General features: G+C 31.8%; 1 protein-coding gene across 1 annotated transcript in view; it reads left to right on the top strand.

Annotated features, from left to right (window-relative positions):
* Positions 1-12,573, top strand: part of BBS1 (Bardet-Biedl syndrome 1) — a 72,098-nt gene extending 59,525 nt beyond the window's left edge. Inside the window, exons 8-10 of the mRNA XM_072526291.1 lie at positions 7,702-7,829; positions 7,902-8,036; positions 11,948-12,573. Coding sequence (XP_072382392.1) covers positions 7,702-7,829; positions 7,902-8,036; positions 11,948-12,145 — 461 coding nt within the window. The 3' untranslated portion in view covers positions 12,146-12,573. The remainder of the gene's footprint in view (positions 1-7,701; positions 7,830-7,901; positions 8,037-11,947) is intronic.
* Positions 12,574-18,950: the final 6,377 nt, after the last annotated feature.

Here is an 18,950-nt window from a genome sequence, read left to right as displayed (position 1 = left end):
AGTAAATTTTCAACAGTTTTTAGAGTTTAATAAGGGGCAAATAATGGGCTTGCATGATGACGATGTTCCCTTTAGATAAATAGCCACGAGGGTACACAGAAGTATTAATGATGGTCGTTTGTTGTCAAGTGTGGAATCTAGAAAGCCGTACACAAAGAGCTAGAGGTACATGGCGTGTCAGAAGCAGACCCCAAATAAAATGCCATATCTTTAGTGATGAATACAGATTCTGTTGTGCATTCCTGATGGCCGTACAAGGGTAAGATCATCTGGTGAAAGACGCTATCCTCAATTTTATATGGGAAGGCATGTGAACCACACTTGGAAATATAATGTCGAGGGCTATTGCTTATGGAGGCAGGTCACTGTTAGTGGTCATCAGAGGTAACATGACCGCCGTGCGTTACATCCAGAAGGTGTTAGACCCACATTTGCTGCCTTATATACGGACACTCACCAATACACTTTTCCAACAAAGATAATACGCGACCACATACAGCCAGAATTACGTTAGCCCATTTTGAAGACAATCAAGCCAACTTGTTGTCTTAGCCCCTAGATCTATCGATCTTTCACCCATTGAACTCGTCTTGGAAATTAGAAGATTAGTCTTTTTACCTCGTCTTCAGCATGAGGCTATTCTAGCGGCTCTTCGGCGTGAGATATAAGTAGTCTGGTGTGAGATAACTTAAGAGGAAATAGACCATCTCATTAGAAGTATAATCAGATGTATTTTTGAATGAAGAAGACATCGCGGAGGTCCAACATTCTTCTTCAGGTTCCTTCTCCTATCGGAGGTTGGAAATCATCATCGCTATCTTAATTTTATTGGCCGCGCTTCTGAATAATTCTAATGAGCTGCAACCGAACCACTCTCTCAAATTTCTTAGCCAGGATATTTTGCGTCGTCCTGGGTTTCTCTTCCCTTGCATAATTAATCTAAGTAATACGTACTTCACGCCCCTCATTATATGACCCAGATATTGAATCTTTCTAATTTTAACAGTTTTTATGACTTCACATTCTTTCTTCATTCTTTGTAACACCTCTATATTAGTTACTTTTTCAGTCCACGATATTCTGTGGATTCTCCTGTAGCACCACATCTCAAAGGAGTTTAATTTTTTGATTTCAGACTGTTTTATTGTCCACGCTTCCATGCCGTATAGTAAAGTAGAAAAAACGTAACAACGTAGCATTCTTGTGTGGATCTCTAGATTAAGGTTACGGTTGCAAAGTAAGTTCTTCAATTTTATGAACGGGTTTCTTGCCATTTCTATTCTAGATCTGATTTCTTTTGTTTGATCTCCATCTCCGGTTAGCCACGTTCCTAAATATTTATATGTTGTTACTCTTTCGATCGTTGTATTATTGATGATCAGGTTATCTACATTTTGTGTTTTTTTTTGAGAATATCATTGATTTCGTTTTCTTGAGATTCATTTGCAGTCCGTACCTTTCACATGCATTGTATACATGTTGTATTATGTACTGTAGATCTTCCATGTCACTTGCAAATATGACCGTATCGTCCGCATATCTAATATTATGAATGCTATTTCCATTGACCAAAATACCTTCCACAATATCCAATAAAGCTTCTTGAAATATCACTTCACTGTAGACGTTAAATAAGAGTGGTGAAAGTATGCACCCTTGTCGAACTCCTCTAAGTATACTTACTTCCTCTGTCAGTTCTCCTTCGACCCTTATTCTTGCTTTCTGATTTTGATACAGATTCGATATAATTTGTGGATCTCTACTATCTATGTTTTTGGTCTTAAGAATACTTAAAAGCTTTTCATGTTGAACTCTGTCAAAAGCTTTTTTAAAGTCTATGAAGCAAGCATATATGTCCTGATTCATATCCAGATATCGTTGTGTCAGAGCATTGACTCCGAATAATACTTCTCTAGTTCCTAGACCCTTTCTAAAACCCATCTGTGAATTACTTATTTCTTGTTCTAATTTCATGTGGATTTTGTTATGTATGATTTTAAGGAAGGTTTTCAATGTGTGGCTCATTAATGCAATTGTCCGATAGTCATTGCAATCTTTAGCATTTGTGATTTTTGGAATCGTTACAAAAGTTGAGAGAAACCATTCTTTGGGTATGTGTCCCGTCTTGTATATGGAGTTAAAAAGGTCTACCAAGACATCAATATTATCTTCATCAATTATCTTCAATAGTTCAATTGGAATATTATCGGGTCCTGGAGCTTTTCTACCTCTTGTGTGTTTTATGGCATAAATAACTTCCTCTTTCATTATTTCTGGTCCCGTGATTTCTCCGTCAACTTCTAATTGTTCTACTTTTTGGTCATAAAATAGGTGTTCAATGTATTCTTTCCATCTACGTAATTTGACTTGCGTTTCAGTTAACTCAAACGCAAGGTCCAACATATAAAAGTTTTATATTTTTTCTTTTTCTGAAATTTAGATCAATTACTTAACTAACCCTACATGTATAAAAAAAAACGGAATGTGGCACTACGGGAGTGACCCAGAAGGGGAAGCATAGCTTTCTTATCGTATACACATGGAGCAATGGTTTTTAATTTAAGTTATTCGATTCGATCCCAATCGATTTGATTTGACTCCAATCGATTCGATTCAATTCGATTTTAATTGTTTCGATTTGATTTGATTAGATTCCAATCGATTCATTTCTATTCTTTATTTTATTTTATTAATACACACGCATGGGACTGCGTTTACTACTTCACTTAGTGTGGAGTTACAGTTGTTACGGTCGCTAGTCCTTAATGTCGGTTTTATTTTTTTCACACCTTTGTGCAATCCACCGCGGTACATTGCTCCGTCCGTAGCCCGCGATAAGAATGCTATGCTTCCAAAAATTGTAATAAATTCAGTATAACTGGATGGTCTTTTTTCTATGGCACTTAGTATATTTAATATATATGTTTATATGTATTACTATTTATCATATATGGAATGAGTTATAACTAGACTTCGGCAAATATGCAAATAAAAATGTAGAAAATATGCGCATAAATATGCACGTGTTTCCCCGAAAATATGCAAATATTTTACAAAATATGCATACAAATAAATAAAAAAATCAAATCAAAATCAAAGTGTTCAAAATTTTCTAACAAAACCTTGTGGCTTCTGTCTGAGTACATATATTTATATATGGAAAAACTTCGTTCAACATCAACTGATGTAACGGGAGCATTTTTCAAACTAACCAAAACATTTGGTTCTAAATTAATTGTTTCCGAAATATTTCCAGCTAGAACACTGACTACTTCAGAAAGAATATGGTAACCTTTATTTTTTTCCATAGTAGCTTCAATTTTTTTTAAAATATCTTTTCCAATATTACCTCTAACGTTCCGACAACATGACGCAAATTCTTTTATTAATGCTGTACTTTCGAACAATGACAGTTTTGGTGATTCTAACTGAGTAATTGTTTTTTGAACAAAACTAAAATTTGATTTTATAAATGAATGGAGTTCTTGTTGAAGCAAGTTACTCTGAAAAGTTTGTTTAGAATCCAAAAGAGATTGGGAACTTTCATCTGTTAACGTATCAATTATGTTCTTTATTTTAACAAAATGATCTGCATAAAAATTAGCTGCTTCTAACCATGTTCCCCATCGCGTTAAAATAGGTTGTGGTGGAAGAGGAATGTTAGGTAGCATTTCTTTATAAAGTTGAATTCTTATAGAAGATTTAAGAAATACTTTTTTGACACTGGATATCATGGTATTTACAAGAGGAAACTTTTTTCGTATTTCCTCTGCAACTCTGTTTAATCCATGCGCTACACAAGTAACATGTATTAAATCTGGGAAAAATATTTTTAAATTTTGTCCTGCTTTCACCATATAAGGAGCAGCATCCGATAAAATAAGCAGTAATTTATTAGAAGGAATAGTTGTCGGAAGAAAAAAAGTTGCTAATGTTTCTTGTATAAAACGCGAAATTGTTAAAGCATTTGTTTTCTCAAGTTGCTGGCATGAAATAAGATGAGATTTTGGTAAGGTATCTTCTTTAAGAAAACCAATCAATAAATGAGCAATATACTTTCCTGAGAAATCAGTGGTTTCGTCTACAGATATGTAAAAATAATTATCTGCAATTTCTTCCTTAATATTAATTAACACCGACGAGTATAGCCCGTTCACATTATTTCTTCTTAGAGACCGATCACTTGGAACATTAAGTTTGCAATATTTTTTTAGAAACGAACTAAAATTTACATTTGCTAATTTTGAAAGCGGTATGTTTGCAGCCACTAATGCGCGACACAAGTCTTCATTAAAAGTTTCTTGCTCATCTAATTTTTTTGAAGTAGATTGGAAACATTTAGCCATTGAAGTTTGATGTTTTCCTCCTATTTTTCCTTTTTTTGCAATGTGTGAAGCAGTTCTCACATGTTGGTCTATCTGAAATTTCTTCTCACATGCTATCTATAAATAAAAATAAAAACCTTTATTTTAACCCAACCTTTAAAATATAAAAATATACAAGGTGTTTTTGGTTAATCAAATAACTGGTTTGGAAAAAAAAAACACTCGCTAAGTGTTTTAAATGCAGTATTAATCCACAAATTAGTTTTTGTTACTAACCATTAGTACATCATATAACTTATTTTAAAATTCAACAAAAGTTTTTTTTTTTGTTAATTCAATTACAATAAAAATAATTGTGTTTTAGAATAGCTGACTTCATAAAAAAAAGTAAAGGTGAAAAATTTTTCTAAATACACACCATTGTATTGTACCATGGACAATTTTTTCTCACTAAAGGAAGCTATTTTTCATTTAAAAACAACCTACGAGTACTAAATTTCAAGTAAATACGTTTATTGGTTTTAAAGTTATTGTTGTTATTAACTAAAAGAATTTAATTTTTTTTAATTTTAACACCCTGTATCTCAAAAAGTAAATAAGTTTGACCCCTCATTAACTATATCGTTTTGTTCAATTTTTCGAGAAGTATCTACAGTCAAACGTTGTAAGTGTCATTTGGAAACACCCTATATGTATGAAATATTAGATATTTAATAGAAAATATTAGATACTTACAATTTTGCCACAGACTGAACAGTAGATTTTTCCCATATCCATAGACAGCTCTTTATAAGGTTTAATCCAAGTTGAAGCACTGGTTGTTTTAGGCATTATAAAATCACAATCTTCCTTTTTGTTACGCACAACGAGTGTTTACGCTTTGAATATCAACACAAAAATGATTTACAAATCTGAGCATCAAATTAGAAATGTTTAGGTACCTAATTCAATAAACTGGGAGATTTTGGAAAATCCCTAAATTAGGAACAAAACTATTAGCCGTTTACCTGCTGTTAAGATACAATAAATTGTAGATAGATTTGGGGATTAGATCATAAAATGCAAATGAGCGAACCCTTAGCGATTATCCAATAACTGAATCCCTCAGTGACCGAGACTTTCTAAGAATGTTGAGGGCTACTTAAATTGATCTTCTTTGAAATTGTAAATGTTTTGTACCTGTAGAGATTACGTACTTAGATCATTTCTTGATTAAAATGACTACAAAATTTTATACAAGAATTGAAATAAATTGGTATGTTTAAAAATTTTCAAATACAGTATAAAAATCTGAACTTTTATGCACTTTATGCAAACTTTTATACAAATATGCCAAAATATGAAATATTTGCATAAAATATGCAAAATATGCAATATGCATATTTGCCGAAGTCTAGTTATAACTATTGGGACATATTCAAGAATCAGTTTATTTGGGCCAAAATAATCGTCAACAAAATGCTGCCGTGGAGAAAGATACACCGTGTTTGGTTGAACTTTTTTGGGTGTTTTGTTAATTTCACGGTTTATTTATAAATTGTTATTAAAATCGATACAGTGGCATAATTTTGGAAAATAAACATCATTTTATATTTTATTATAGAGCGCGCCACGTGCATGAATTCTGCGGATAAAATTGAGTAGAAACTTTTTTGAACGAAACTTTTTAATAGTTTTGATTAGAAACCATTTTCGAAGAAAACTCAATTCAACTGCTCGAAGTACCACAAGAGCATTTCCAATAACAGCACATGTAAAAACTTGTAACGTAAGGCTTATATTTCGACGATAAATCATAATTATTAATAGTTCAACTTAAAGAACAAACTGAAACCAAATTTTCAATGCATAGTAGCATCTTATATTTTTCTCCATAATTCATGAGATGAATTAATGTCGTGGGCATAAACTAAATCCTTTATGTTACCAAAAATAAAAAGCAAGCACATTAGGCTCAGGACTTCTTGGTAGTCAGTCCAAAGTTGAAGAAATATATCATTAAGATAATTTCTGATAACTCATGGGAAATGAGGTGGAGTTCCAACCTGCATAAACCACATTTGTCTTTTTACATTCAGTGACAATTCATCCAAAATATCACCAAGAATATTTTACAAAAAATAAATGAATAATAATCGCCATTTAAATTTAGAGGGAGAACATATGGCCTTGTATTTGCTTGATTATAATGCCACACTAAATTTTCGATTTAAAGCCTTGCTGAACGTATCGATCTTTAGTAGCATATGGGTTTTCTTCTTCCTAGTAATGGCTGTTTCACCAATTAAAAATCCACCGTCTGGTAAAAGTTGCTTCATCGGTAAACATAATATTCTTAATTAACCCTCGAAAGATATCTTCGAAGCAAATTTTGAACAGCTGAAGCGATAAGGGTGAAAGTTTTCTTTTTTTGAGAATTTTATTAATAGACGACTGACTTACTCCTGTTGCTGCTGATAATTAATGTGAACTTACTTCAGGGTAATAATTTACTTAAACCAAAATTTGATCCTCTTGATTAGGTTATGATTTGTTTTGGCCGAGCACTCGATGAAATAAAGTTGCAAAAGTTGCGGTGTTTGGTTGCCTTCTGTCTGCATATAGCAATGCATGTATTGTATCGATCTGGCGAGCGATGGCAAAAATTTTCTTGTGCGTATACAGAAATTATATCTCGCACTTCTTCATTTATAAAATTAATGTGACGTGGAATTTAAACTTTTCATTTTTACAACACTTCAGCTTTGTAATATTAAGCATTTTTGAGAGTTTGAAAATTAAAAATTAAACGGTGCTCCGCCTGGAACATTTTCATAAAAAAGTTTTAAAGCGTTTTGGAGCAATATTAAAAAATTTGGTTTTATTCTGTAACTTTATCACCCCGTAACTTTTTCTGTATGCACTTTTGCACATAGGTAAGTTACGCCAAATCGAGTTATTTTCACCACTAACAATCGTGGCATAATTTATGACCTTTCTTTTTGTGACATCCTGTATATATGAGAAAAGCGCTATGTTCCTTAAATATTTTTCATAATACGAAACGCATTTTTCTAGACTAGTGGGATTTTATTTATCTCTCTATTTTATCTGTATAATTGTTGCATCCCTCCCGAGCAGTTTTCCACCTTTTGTTAAGTTCATTGATCACTTTGTTGACTTTATTTCTCATTCTTTGTCTTGGCCGTCTTTATGCTTCCTTTAAGATCGATTGTATGTTAAGGCACAGAATAAATAACAAGTTAGTTTATTATTCTGTGTTTAAGGTGAGTTTTTGAAGATAAATATAATTTTTACAATTAAATTTATCCTTTTAATTTAATGTAATTTATATAGTGTATGAATTAGTTGTTTTAATTTAATGCCATTATTTTAGAGATTCATCAAAGCTTTCAAAAGGATCTATTGAAATTGAGACTGGACGTAGCTAAGTCACTTCTACAGTATAAATCAAACGAAAATGAAATAGCAAATTTTAAGGGACAGCTTAAATTATCAGCACAGGTAAATTAGCATTTAAAATATTTCTTCCATTCAAAAAGGTTGAGTCTAACCAAAAAACAACATGCGTTTTAGGTTCGAGGTATAGGAACTAAATTTACAGTCATATTTACTCTTGAAAATTTGGAATCGAATAAGCCTATAAGTGGTATTAGTATGATACTTCACACAAATCCTGACTATTACATTTGTTCGACAAATAGAATACTGGTAAGTTTAAGTATATTTAAAAAAAAATAATATTGCGTAATTTTTAATAATATGAGTAATATTGCCCAAAATATCTTCTATCTATTACACATTCCATAAAAAGCAGTATTTTCCAAAAATATTTTTTATCTTCCCCAGATTTATATCGACGCACATTGCGAATCAACAAACTCGTTATTTTATAAAGTCTTTTGATTAAGATAACGAAAACATTTATTTTTTAATTCACACAATATACGAATCTGTGTATAGTCTTTCTCAGACCCTTATTTCAGTGCGTCATTAATTGTGACGTCATATAATGTATTGGATGTGTCGAGAATTAAAATGTAATTATTGAGAAATCTGACAGATGCCAGGACCGTACTAACTTTTATTGCAAGGTGGATTAAAAATAGTAAACAATATTGTTTATTACATTTATAAATATGGAAACATTTAAAAACGACAACACAACGATCCATTTATTGTTTATTTTATAATAGTATATAATACAAGCATAGTTAGTTCGTTTTCTAGTTATACAATTAAATATTTGCCGTCATTTTTTATAAACACAAATACTCCTTTCAAAGATGTTTATTAGGTAACTTAATAAATTAATTACATAAATAGGATATAATTCTAATCATAAAAACAATTTATTCACTGATGCCTAATAATAATACTTTATTAGACATTGAAAAGTAGAATTTGAATATGAATGAAATATTAAAACCTTTCCTGTATTAATTAAAGATTTCTTTGGAGTTTAAATTACTTAGCTAAGTGCAGCGTCTTACTTATAATCTTATGTTATATGGCTGAACAATTATTCAAAAACGTTAAAGACACTGAGGAATTTATCACTAATTAAATTTTTGAAAAATTACTTACTGAAGAAATTATTACATACATTTCTGACCAGTCAATTTTATACGCACGGCAAAAAATAATCACTACTTTACAATATCTCCAAACGAAATGCAAACTTTTTTTGGAATATTAGATCTAACTGGGTATAACAGATTACCACGAGAAAGATTATACTGGTCATTAGATGGGTCCCTGTGTTTACAACACTATTCGTATGAGTAGAGACAGGTACTTAGATATAAAAAAGTTTGTTCATCTAGCGGATAATGCCAAACTAGGCGATTCTAAAGATTCTATGTATAAAACTAGACCGCTAGCAGATAAAATTATAGAAAAATTCTGCCCGTGGGGATGTTTCCATAAACATATATCCATAGGCAAATCCATGGTGAAATATTTCGGCCATAACCGAGCAAAACAATTTATTAAAGGAAAGCCAGTTAAATTTGGATAAAGAATTAGATGATAACTGGTTCCACTAGATATTATTATGGTTTTGACAATTATTGTGGAAAAAACCAAATGATACTGAAGATACTAAAGGAATACCACTTGGAGCTAAAGTAGTAATTGATCTTTTGAAATACCTGCCCGAACCATCTAGAAATAAAAAAAAATTCGATAATTATTTTACGACATATCAACTAATGATATATCTGAAACAAAAAAACATAAAGGCGACAGGAATTATAAAAGAAAATCGTGTACAAAAATGTCCAGTAATACCTAACATATTTCCTCCATTTTTGTGTATTATACTTTGTCAATTATAGCCTGTAACTGTCATAAATTGAAAATTAGGGCGAAGTAATTAACACAACGAATTGAAAATAACATAAAAATGGAACTAAATTTCTTATGTAATAATTAAAGGACAAACTTTGACACTAGGAGGTAAATTTCGGTATTGTGGGAATTAATTTGTACACATACAGATTTACATGAAATATTGTTTACTGAAAGAAAAGAATAGAAACAGTATTAGTTTATACATCTTTTAGTATTATTCAATAGAAGAGATGTCATCCTTTGGCTTTTATTAAAAGCTCTTCATTTTTGCTATCAGCTATTTTCAGCAATTTAACCCTTTACCAATTTAACCAATTCATGTCAGGTGAGTTTTTAGACCTGCTGGAAGGGTAATCTTTTATTCTCTGAAATATTTCAGAATAACTTGTTAAAGTTCTCTAGACAAGCACGTTTCTAATATATCTTTATATTTTTCACTGTTTATCATGCACTCGATTGGTATAATTGTTCCTCTTTCCTAATATGAAAAACAGCACCAAAAAATTTTTCTGACTGGATGTTTCATTATTTGGTCCATGGAAACTGAAGTTAACCATCAACTCATCTGAAAACAAGACATTTCTTCAATATTCTTCTGTCGAATAAGCATATATGTTGCCCAAATATTAATTGATGTTCAATGTAATATCCGTTACATGTTTCTTTTTAGGTCTCATAGCTTTATTTCTCCGTCCAAAAGAAGCAGGAATGTCTTCATTCCTGGAGATCCTTCTCCCACATTTCTCCTTTTTCTCCGACATTTCTCCTTCCGGTAAACTTCAACTGATCCAATAACTCTTTTTTGTTTAATTATTTTATTTACAGCTCCCAAACTGGGAGTGTATGCTGCTTGGGCAACAAGCTGGGTACACCAAATATTCTTGCTTTTTATATCTATGGGACAGTCCACCGAAAAAATCACTGACCAATGTACAGTTAAGAGCCAAGGACAAAACAAAGTTCTGTAAGAAAACTTAGTTTCACCAGAAAAAATTCTCCTTGCTCCTCTTGATATAAGCCTAGGTCTTTTGAAAATATCTCCCAATAGACGAAGAATATTTAAAATACTTTAAAAAGTTTAAAAGATTTCAAAAGTTTCCCGGTCTCTCGGAGGCGAAATTGAAGGAAGGTATATTTGTTGTTCCAGATATCAAAAGACTTTTAGCGGATGAAGAGTTTGCCAACACCATGACAGGTCTCTAGAGAGACGGATGGTTCGCATTTAAGGATGTGGAAAAATTTTTGGGCAACAATAAAGATATTAATTACAAAAATATAGTCAAAAGAATTATTAAGCCTTATCAAGACTTGGGTTGTCTCATGAGCCTAACGGTATATTTTTTCCATTCCCACCTGGATTATTTTCCTGAGAATGTGGAAGCTGAAAATGGAGCACAACTATGATAGCAAACTACTGCTGGATACTGCAATGGGACATTCCAGATAATATTTATAATCAAAAATGTACCAAGAGGAGCTTCACAGTAAAAAAATGATTTTAGGTAATTTCACAAGCTCATTTGAATTCAAAAATAAAACTTTAAAATAATAAAGATGACTTCCAATATTTCTATAAACACTACTTGATCTCTCTTTCGAGTAATACTATTAGGAAAAACAGATACCCAATTTGTGAAAAAACGTGATGTGCTACGGCAAAACGGAGATGTTTTTGGATTCAGCACATCATAAACCATTTAAATCAGTTAAAATTAACAAAACAGCTTTTTAATTTTTTTGTAGACCTGTGTTATTAACCTATAGTTAGGTTAGTCAGATGGGTGATGCCATCTCGGAACCTTTCAACCTGCCTGGTTTTCCATCTCTTAGTCGATATGTTCCAGTTATTCAATATAAAAATAACGCCAAAAAAGACGAAAATTATGGCATTTGAAAATAAATAACCCATGAGAAAAAAAAATAGTAATTGACGATCATCCAATAGAGCAAGTGAGTAATTTCAATTGCGCAGGGCGTTACTCAAGTTTCGGGAAAGATAGACAAACTTTAAAACGAAAGGATTACATATTACATAGAAACAGAAACATTAGTGAGAAACGATACTGAACAGGTAGAAAACTTAAATATAAATTTTCATGTAATTTTCTATTTTTAAAGTAGGCCATACATATAATGAAAAATATTTTTAAAATGTACAACTAATTGTATCTTTGTGTGATATTGACTTACTTTTGTGGGATTGCTAATCAATTGTACTTTCGTAAAACATAGTACATATTTATAATCATAAATTATTTGCATTTTAGATACCACTTTTGTTGCCTGTATCTTCATATAAAGCAAGAGTTGGAATCCAAGAAATTATCAATGAAGGTCAAGTTCCTTCTAAAATTGGAGAAATGTGTGTTATCCGAGTTTTTATAATGAATGAGAATAAAACCCAAACTCAACCGTTGTTAACCGCAACTGTTGCTATACCTTATACTGACAGCGCCCTTGTGTGAAGACGACAATACTATACAAACACCATAAAATTAAAATAAGCTGCCTGGAAGTATAAACATAATTCAGATTTTGTGAAAAAGCTGTTACCTAGTGTGTTGTTTTATTAATGTAAAAATTAGCACTGATATTTATTAAACATTAACATTATACGATAAAATATATTTAAGAAAAAGTTTACCCTCTAAACACTTTTGATATTTGTTCTATCTATTATTATTTGAAGTTAATCATATAACTGGTTGACCTTAATAGAAATTTATAAGAATTCAAGAAGCTCCAGGGTTTATATATATGACAGGATTCACCAATTATATTCTCTGAGGGTCCGTTTAAAAAAACTACTAAACTTCCACGGTCCGGACACTCAGCACTACACCAGGCAGTGGCGTAACCGGGACTTACCCAGAAACCCTCCAGTACTTGTAAACCAACCCCCCCCCCCCCGCTGGTTACGTAGTTAATAAAAGTTAATAAAGCCAGGCAACTATAAGTCCACCTTGTTTCGTTCAGGGTGAGGTATAAAATAAACTCAAGGAAAAGATGATTATAAAGCTACTATATTGTTTTTCTCACGTCTTTGTTTAATAAATTTTTGCGGCATAATTTGAAATATTTGTATCTTAATTGAACTGAACTTAATTTATTCGTTTAATGATACTGTTTCTGGTTGCTTTCTTTCTGCATCTATAGTGTTCGACAATTTTATGGAACATATCTAAACCTATTTAAACATTTACAGCTTACCTTAAATAGCGTTTGTTTACTTTACTTTACCAGCTTTGCTGGTCCGTACACCATTAGGCTTGAGTGAAAAACTGTTGCTTAACAGTTGTACAACATTTTCAATTTTGTGGAAATCAGCATATCGTTTTTTACATTCCAAATCAAGTTCATTAATAAAAAGTGAGAACTAAGTAACATCAATATCTTTATTAGTATCACAAACGGATTGAGAGGAAAGTTTAAAAGTTCTGCCTTAATATCCTCAGAAAAAAGTTCAATCTTTTTAGAAAATCTAATATCCGACAAAAGTTCACAAAAAAATTTCTCTTGCATTGTAGTTTGAAATTCAAGAAGTTACGATGTCTGAAGATATCCGCCAAAAATTCGATAGTTGCAACGTTTTCTGTGTCCAAGAGGAAGCCCAAATGGTCATTTACAGCTTCATTATTAATAGTGGACAGAAATTCTTTTATGTTGTCAAGTATTGCAAACAATCTTTCAAGCATTAAACCATGAATTGTCGATTCCTGAGATGATTTTGCACGTACAAAGTTCACTATCTTCATGAAGGTTTACATTTTACTGTGAAGAATTGGATTTAAACACACAACATACTTTGATGAATAATACAATGATACGATATTAGATTTTTATTGCACATAGAATTGCTACTTAGTTGCTGAACCAAGACTTTTCTACATCCAACCATCGCTGCAGCGTTGTCGGTAGTGATCGAAATATTTTTTTTTTAATCCAAACCATCCTTGCCAAAATTGTCCACCACAGCCTTGTGTAAATCCTCTTCTGTAGTAGTTCCTGATATTGGCAAAATAGTCAAAAGTTCTTCAATAAACTCTTCACTGGTTCTGTCCAGGTACCCCCCATAAAATTACAAGCTGTGCTGTATCTGTAATGTCGCATGACTCATCCAATGCCAAAGCAAACATATTTGGTGACAGCGAAGATGTGTTTTAACGTTTTGTATGTTTCATCTGCCAATACCTGTGTATTCCTTGTGCTTGAAGTAGTAGATATTGGAATACGCTGAATAGTATCGACAATATCCTTTTTATTTTCAAATAATGAATTTTCTGATTCCAGAAAACACTCTTTAACGATAGCCGCGTCAATAAATGGCTTCATATGTTTGGCAAGCGATCAGGAAATGCGTAAAGAAGGCTCAGAACATTTTTCTTGATCGGTCATTAATCGCTTAATAATTTCCGTGGATGTAGCGTAATTTGAGAGTAAACTCTCAAGTTTAAAGAGTTCCTATTTTGTATTTTTCGTCAAATATTTGATGTTTTCTTTCGTAATGCCGTTTAACATTCGAACTTTTAATTATTGCCACAGACTGATGGCAAATCAAACAAACAGGTACTGCTCCAACTCGGTTTGGCAAAGTAAAACAATATAAAGCTGTCCATTCAGGTTGAAACTGCATGTTTTCTAATTCAATTTTTCTTTTCTTTTCAATATTGATCAATGTAAAATATAAACAACGCTAGAATTATATAGAAAACACTTGAAAGTATTAACTACAAACACGATAAAAAGAATAAAAACGTAAACAAAACTCAGAATGGCGACTGATCGAAGACTGCGATGCGACAAGCAAAACTGAGACTGAGACTAGGGATGCGGGATATTCATCAATGATTGATAAACATCGTACTCCTTGGCCCAATGGTCAATGTTTTACCATCGATATTTAGGTATTCGATAATATCGATGCTAAATCGATGTTAAATAAAAATATCCAACATCAACCTCAGTAATGTTTAGTTTTATTAAATACAATAGAATTTTTATAAAATTCCACAGAATGGATACTATGTCAGAAATATGCAAATTGAAATAATGTTATAAAATACAAAAGAATTTCAAAATTTGAAATACAAAAGAAATTCATTTTATTATGGTTTTATTAGCTGAAAATTTGGAAAAAACATTTTAGTTTTATTATAGACTGGTTACTAGGTAGGTCATAAATATGCAAATTAAAATAATTTTAGTGTTAAGGCAGCTTCCCTTTATAGTTTGCTAAAAGATTTTTTTCAAGTAGGTATTTCCTGAAATTTTGAAAAACCCTTTAGTCGAAACATATTGTTTTCATTACTATATGTTTCTATAGAGTATTTCTATATAGTATTAGTAATGCGCATTTTAAAAATGTAAAGATATTTATATGCATATTTGGATTTTATTAGAATTTTACACTATAATTTTATTATTATATTTTGAATTTAACGGCGGTCCGCAATAAACAAGCTCACGGTCCGGATGCGGACCGCAGTCCGCCGTTTGGTGACCCCTGATATATGGTATTACCCATCAACAAAATTAAGGAGTAAAGCCACTGTAGAAGTACAAATAAAGCGATTTTTTGCAAAGAAAAGTAATAATACTCAAGGATATAATTAATGACGTTTTTAATGTGTTCAAAAAAAATTATTCAATAATAGTGCCTACTATATGGCTGCGTTCTGTGAATCTAGAAAGAAAAACATTTTTTTTCTGAATGTACATAAGTATAACTAGAAAAATACGTATGTGATTTGAAAAGATCATTTTTATGCGATTAGCGATCATTTGCAATAAACAGTTCAGTTTTGGAAAAAAGCGGTAATTATTTTTAATAAATAATATTAGAACCATCTTATATAATTATTGCTAGCATACGCGAACGACATTAACATTTGTTGAAAACCGTCTCCATTTGAAAGGAAAGTTTCAACAAAATAGAGATAGAGGCAAAAATACCGGTCTAATGGCCAATGAAGAGAAAACAACCAAATATATGTGCATTAAACAATCATGACCATCAAACTAGATATACGAGTATAAGGAATAAGACAATTTTACCTATAAATAATAAATTCATACTCCAGAGATATGTTGGTTACATAATTATACGATTGTCTATCGGAGAATTTAAAAAACAAATTAAAAATTATAAGAAACAGGTATTCTTCTTCTTCTGGTTCCTATCCGTTTCGGATGTTGGCAATCATGACCTTGCTCGCTGCGGCTCGAAACAGCTCCGTTGAGGTTTTCTTAAACCATGTTCTTAAATTCCGCAGCCATGATATTCTCCTTCTACCGGGTCCTCGCTTACCTTTGACTTTACCTTGCAATATCGACTGCAGCAGGGAGTAACGGTGCTGATTTCTCATAACGTGTCCCAGATATTGCAATTTTATGCGTTTGATCGTAAACACAATCTCTGGTTCCTTCTTAATTTTTTCTAGAACTTCCTTGTTCGTGATTCTTGCTGTCCATGATATTCTCAGCATTCTTCTATAAAGCCACATCTCAAATGCTTCAAGTTTTTTAATAGTGGTGTCTGTAAGCGTCCATGCCTCCGCCCCGTACAACAACACAGAGAAAACATAGCAGAGAGAGAAACAGGTATAAATATGGATAATAGTAATAAATAATAAATATCTAAATCATACGACTGTCATAAGTCGAAATGAAATATCAAACTTTTTTGAAATATTAATTAATTATTAAAGTTAACTTTATTTAAAAGAAAACTAATATGACAATTAGCTGATTCATAAAACTTATAGTTTTATTTATTTATAATTTTTTAGTTTTTCATGAAAGCAAATCTTTATATATTAATGAAAAATTAGAAACATTTAACAAAAAGTACCTTGTTTCACTGGCTGTGTATTTATTTTAAGAAAGTATATTACCTTGGGATTGGATACAAATCAAACACACACAAAGTGCAAACGATCTGGATGGACCCATGAAGACACAAAATGAACAAATCTTGGGGAGGTCAAACATTGAATTGGGCTTCAGATTATCCCGGATGATAATAAAATGTATTCTTCAAAACTCGGCTGCTTAATCCTTACTTAAAACCATGTGGACTTCTTAAAACGTTGGAAACGCTGTTTTTTGAAAACTCTCCTCATGGACTACTGCATTCAACAGAACGGTGATTAATTAATTCACTGAAAAAAGACTGCCAAATAGCATTTTGAGTTTAAATTTACCGCTTAACTCATGAAATTAAGCAAAAAAATTGCCGGTTTTGAAAACTATATGAGAGATCTTATCTGTCCCGAACCCAAACTGCTTCTCATCACTGCTACTACACTTTACACTATCATCCGATGACAAAAATAAACAAATAACGAATAACAAAAACCAATTTTATTAAGAAAATCCGAACTAAACAATGAAACCGGCTGCTTTGGCAGCGGTTCATCGGAGAGTGTTATCATTCTCCCAACTCGGTATAAATAAAACATAGACAGAAAGATTCCTGCTTATAAGATTAAAAGAAATAGCAATTTGTGTTATTATAAACAAACTGAAAAGGTTTATATTATCAATATTAGCGACACAAAAAGATTGAGAATATTTTTCGGTGTTTTAATATATACGAGTTAAATCAAAATGCTACATGTGTAGTAGGAAGTGCGCTCGGAAAAAATATTGTATTTCGGCATATTGAAAAAAATTGTAGCGGCATAAAACATTTTAAAGAATCTATAAATGGGTTACCAAATATAGGCTAAGGTACGGTGACACGTAATTGTGTCACAAACAGTTTCTGTGAAAAATACGGACTAAAAATTAATATAAAAAACATTAAATACACGATATTAACAAGAAAACAAATATACAAACGAACATATTGGGAGATAACCGACAGAAAGGTTTGAAAAATACAAATACCTGGGAACTGCATTTAGAAAATAATGATCATACAACAGAAATAAGGGTCAGGATAGAAATAATAAGACATTGTTTGTAAAAATGAATTTTTTGCAATAAAAACCTTAGAGTAGAACTGAGAATAAAAGCTCTATGCCGTTACGTGTTTTCGATACTACAATATGGACTTGAAAGTTGAATACTGAAGCAAGAACAAATAAATAAGCTACAGTAATTTGAAATGTGGTGGTATAGAAGGATGCTTAGAGTAGCATGGATACAGAAGAAAACGAATACGGAAGTATTGCGAGAAATGGGCAAAGAATACGAAATAAAAAATAATAAAAATAAAAAAGTTAAAATATCTGAGGCACGTAATGAGGGAACAGCGATATGAAATGCTAAGATTGATAATACAGGGAAAGATAAGAGGAGGAAGGAGTATAGGAAGAAGGAGAGTGTCATGGTTAAAAATTTTAAGGGACTGGTTTACATGCAGTTCAATAGAACTCTTCAATAGAGAAGCGGTAAATTGAGTAAAGAGAGTGATGATGATATCCAACCTCTGATTGGGAGATGACACTTAAAAGAAGAGGACTGTGACAAGGTTTGGGTAATATAATGTAAGGATATTGTTGGAATGGATATAAACCATTCGTGGTACATATACTTCATCTAATTTACTTACCGTTGCACGTCATCCGCGTCATAGCCCGTGAGGTCACATGATACCAACACGAAATATTTAGGCGGTAGGTGTGTTCTTTTTTAGAATCACTTTGCCGGGTACACTGGCATTACAGCCATTAGACATATTTTATTATATGCGCGTAGAAATAATATTTAAAGATTTTAAATTGGTAACGTTTATTTGACAGTTGCGGTGTTGACACTTTAGTTTTGTTTTTATTATTTACTATAAATTAAACTATGTTGTTTTTTAAACAAGCGGCTCAAATTGTTTTTAACAAGATTATTTTTTAACTCTTGTTTTGTTTCTATTTATTTACATTAAATATTAATTTATTTTGTTGTATAATCCACTTTTGCAATAATTATGTGACCTATTTGATTTAAAATGGATTCAGGATTTTTTTATACTTTGGCAACTATGTCAACTTCGATCTGCCAATGATAATGACGTGCAACGGTAAGTAAATTAGATAGACTGTAGTTAGGATGTTATAATACTCGTTACAAAGCATTGGCCAGATTGGCCATCCAGACCAGTCAAATGGTAAGATCAGCATTCTTCCCCAATAATTTATTACTGTCTAGTAAAAAATCACTGTCGCATTACTGGCGTAAAGTAGTTTCGAATATTTACACATGCTACCGACATCTCGATAAATGGTAATGGTAATGATTATGGAAAACAATGAGAAAATATAAAACGCAAAA

Source organism: Diabrotica undecimpunctata, chromosome 3 (genome assembly GCF_040954645.1).
Source record: "Diabrotica undecimpunctata isolate CICGRU chromosome 3, icDiaUnde3, whole genome shotgun sequence".
NCBI classification, from domain to species: Eukaryota; Metazoa; Arthropoda; class Insecta; order Coleoptera; family Chrysomelidae; genus Diabrotica; species Diabrotica undecimpunctata.
This window is presented reverse-complemented; position numbering and strand designations above follow the sequence as displayed.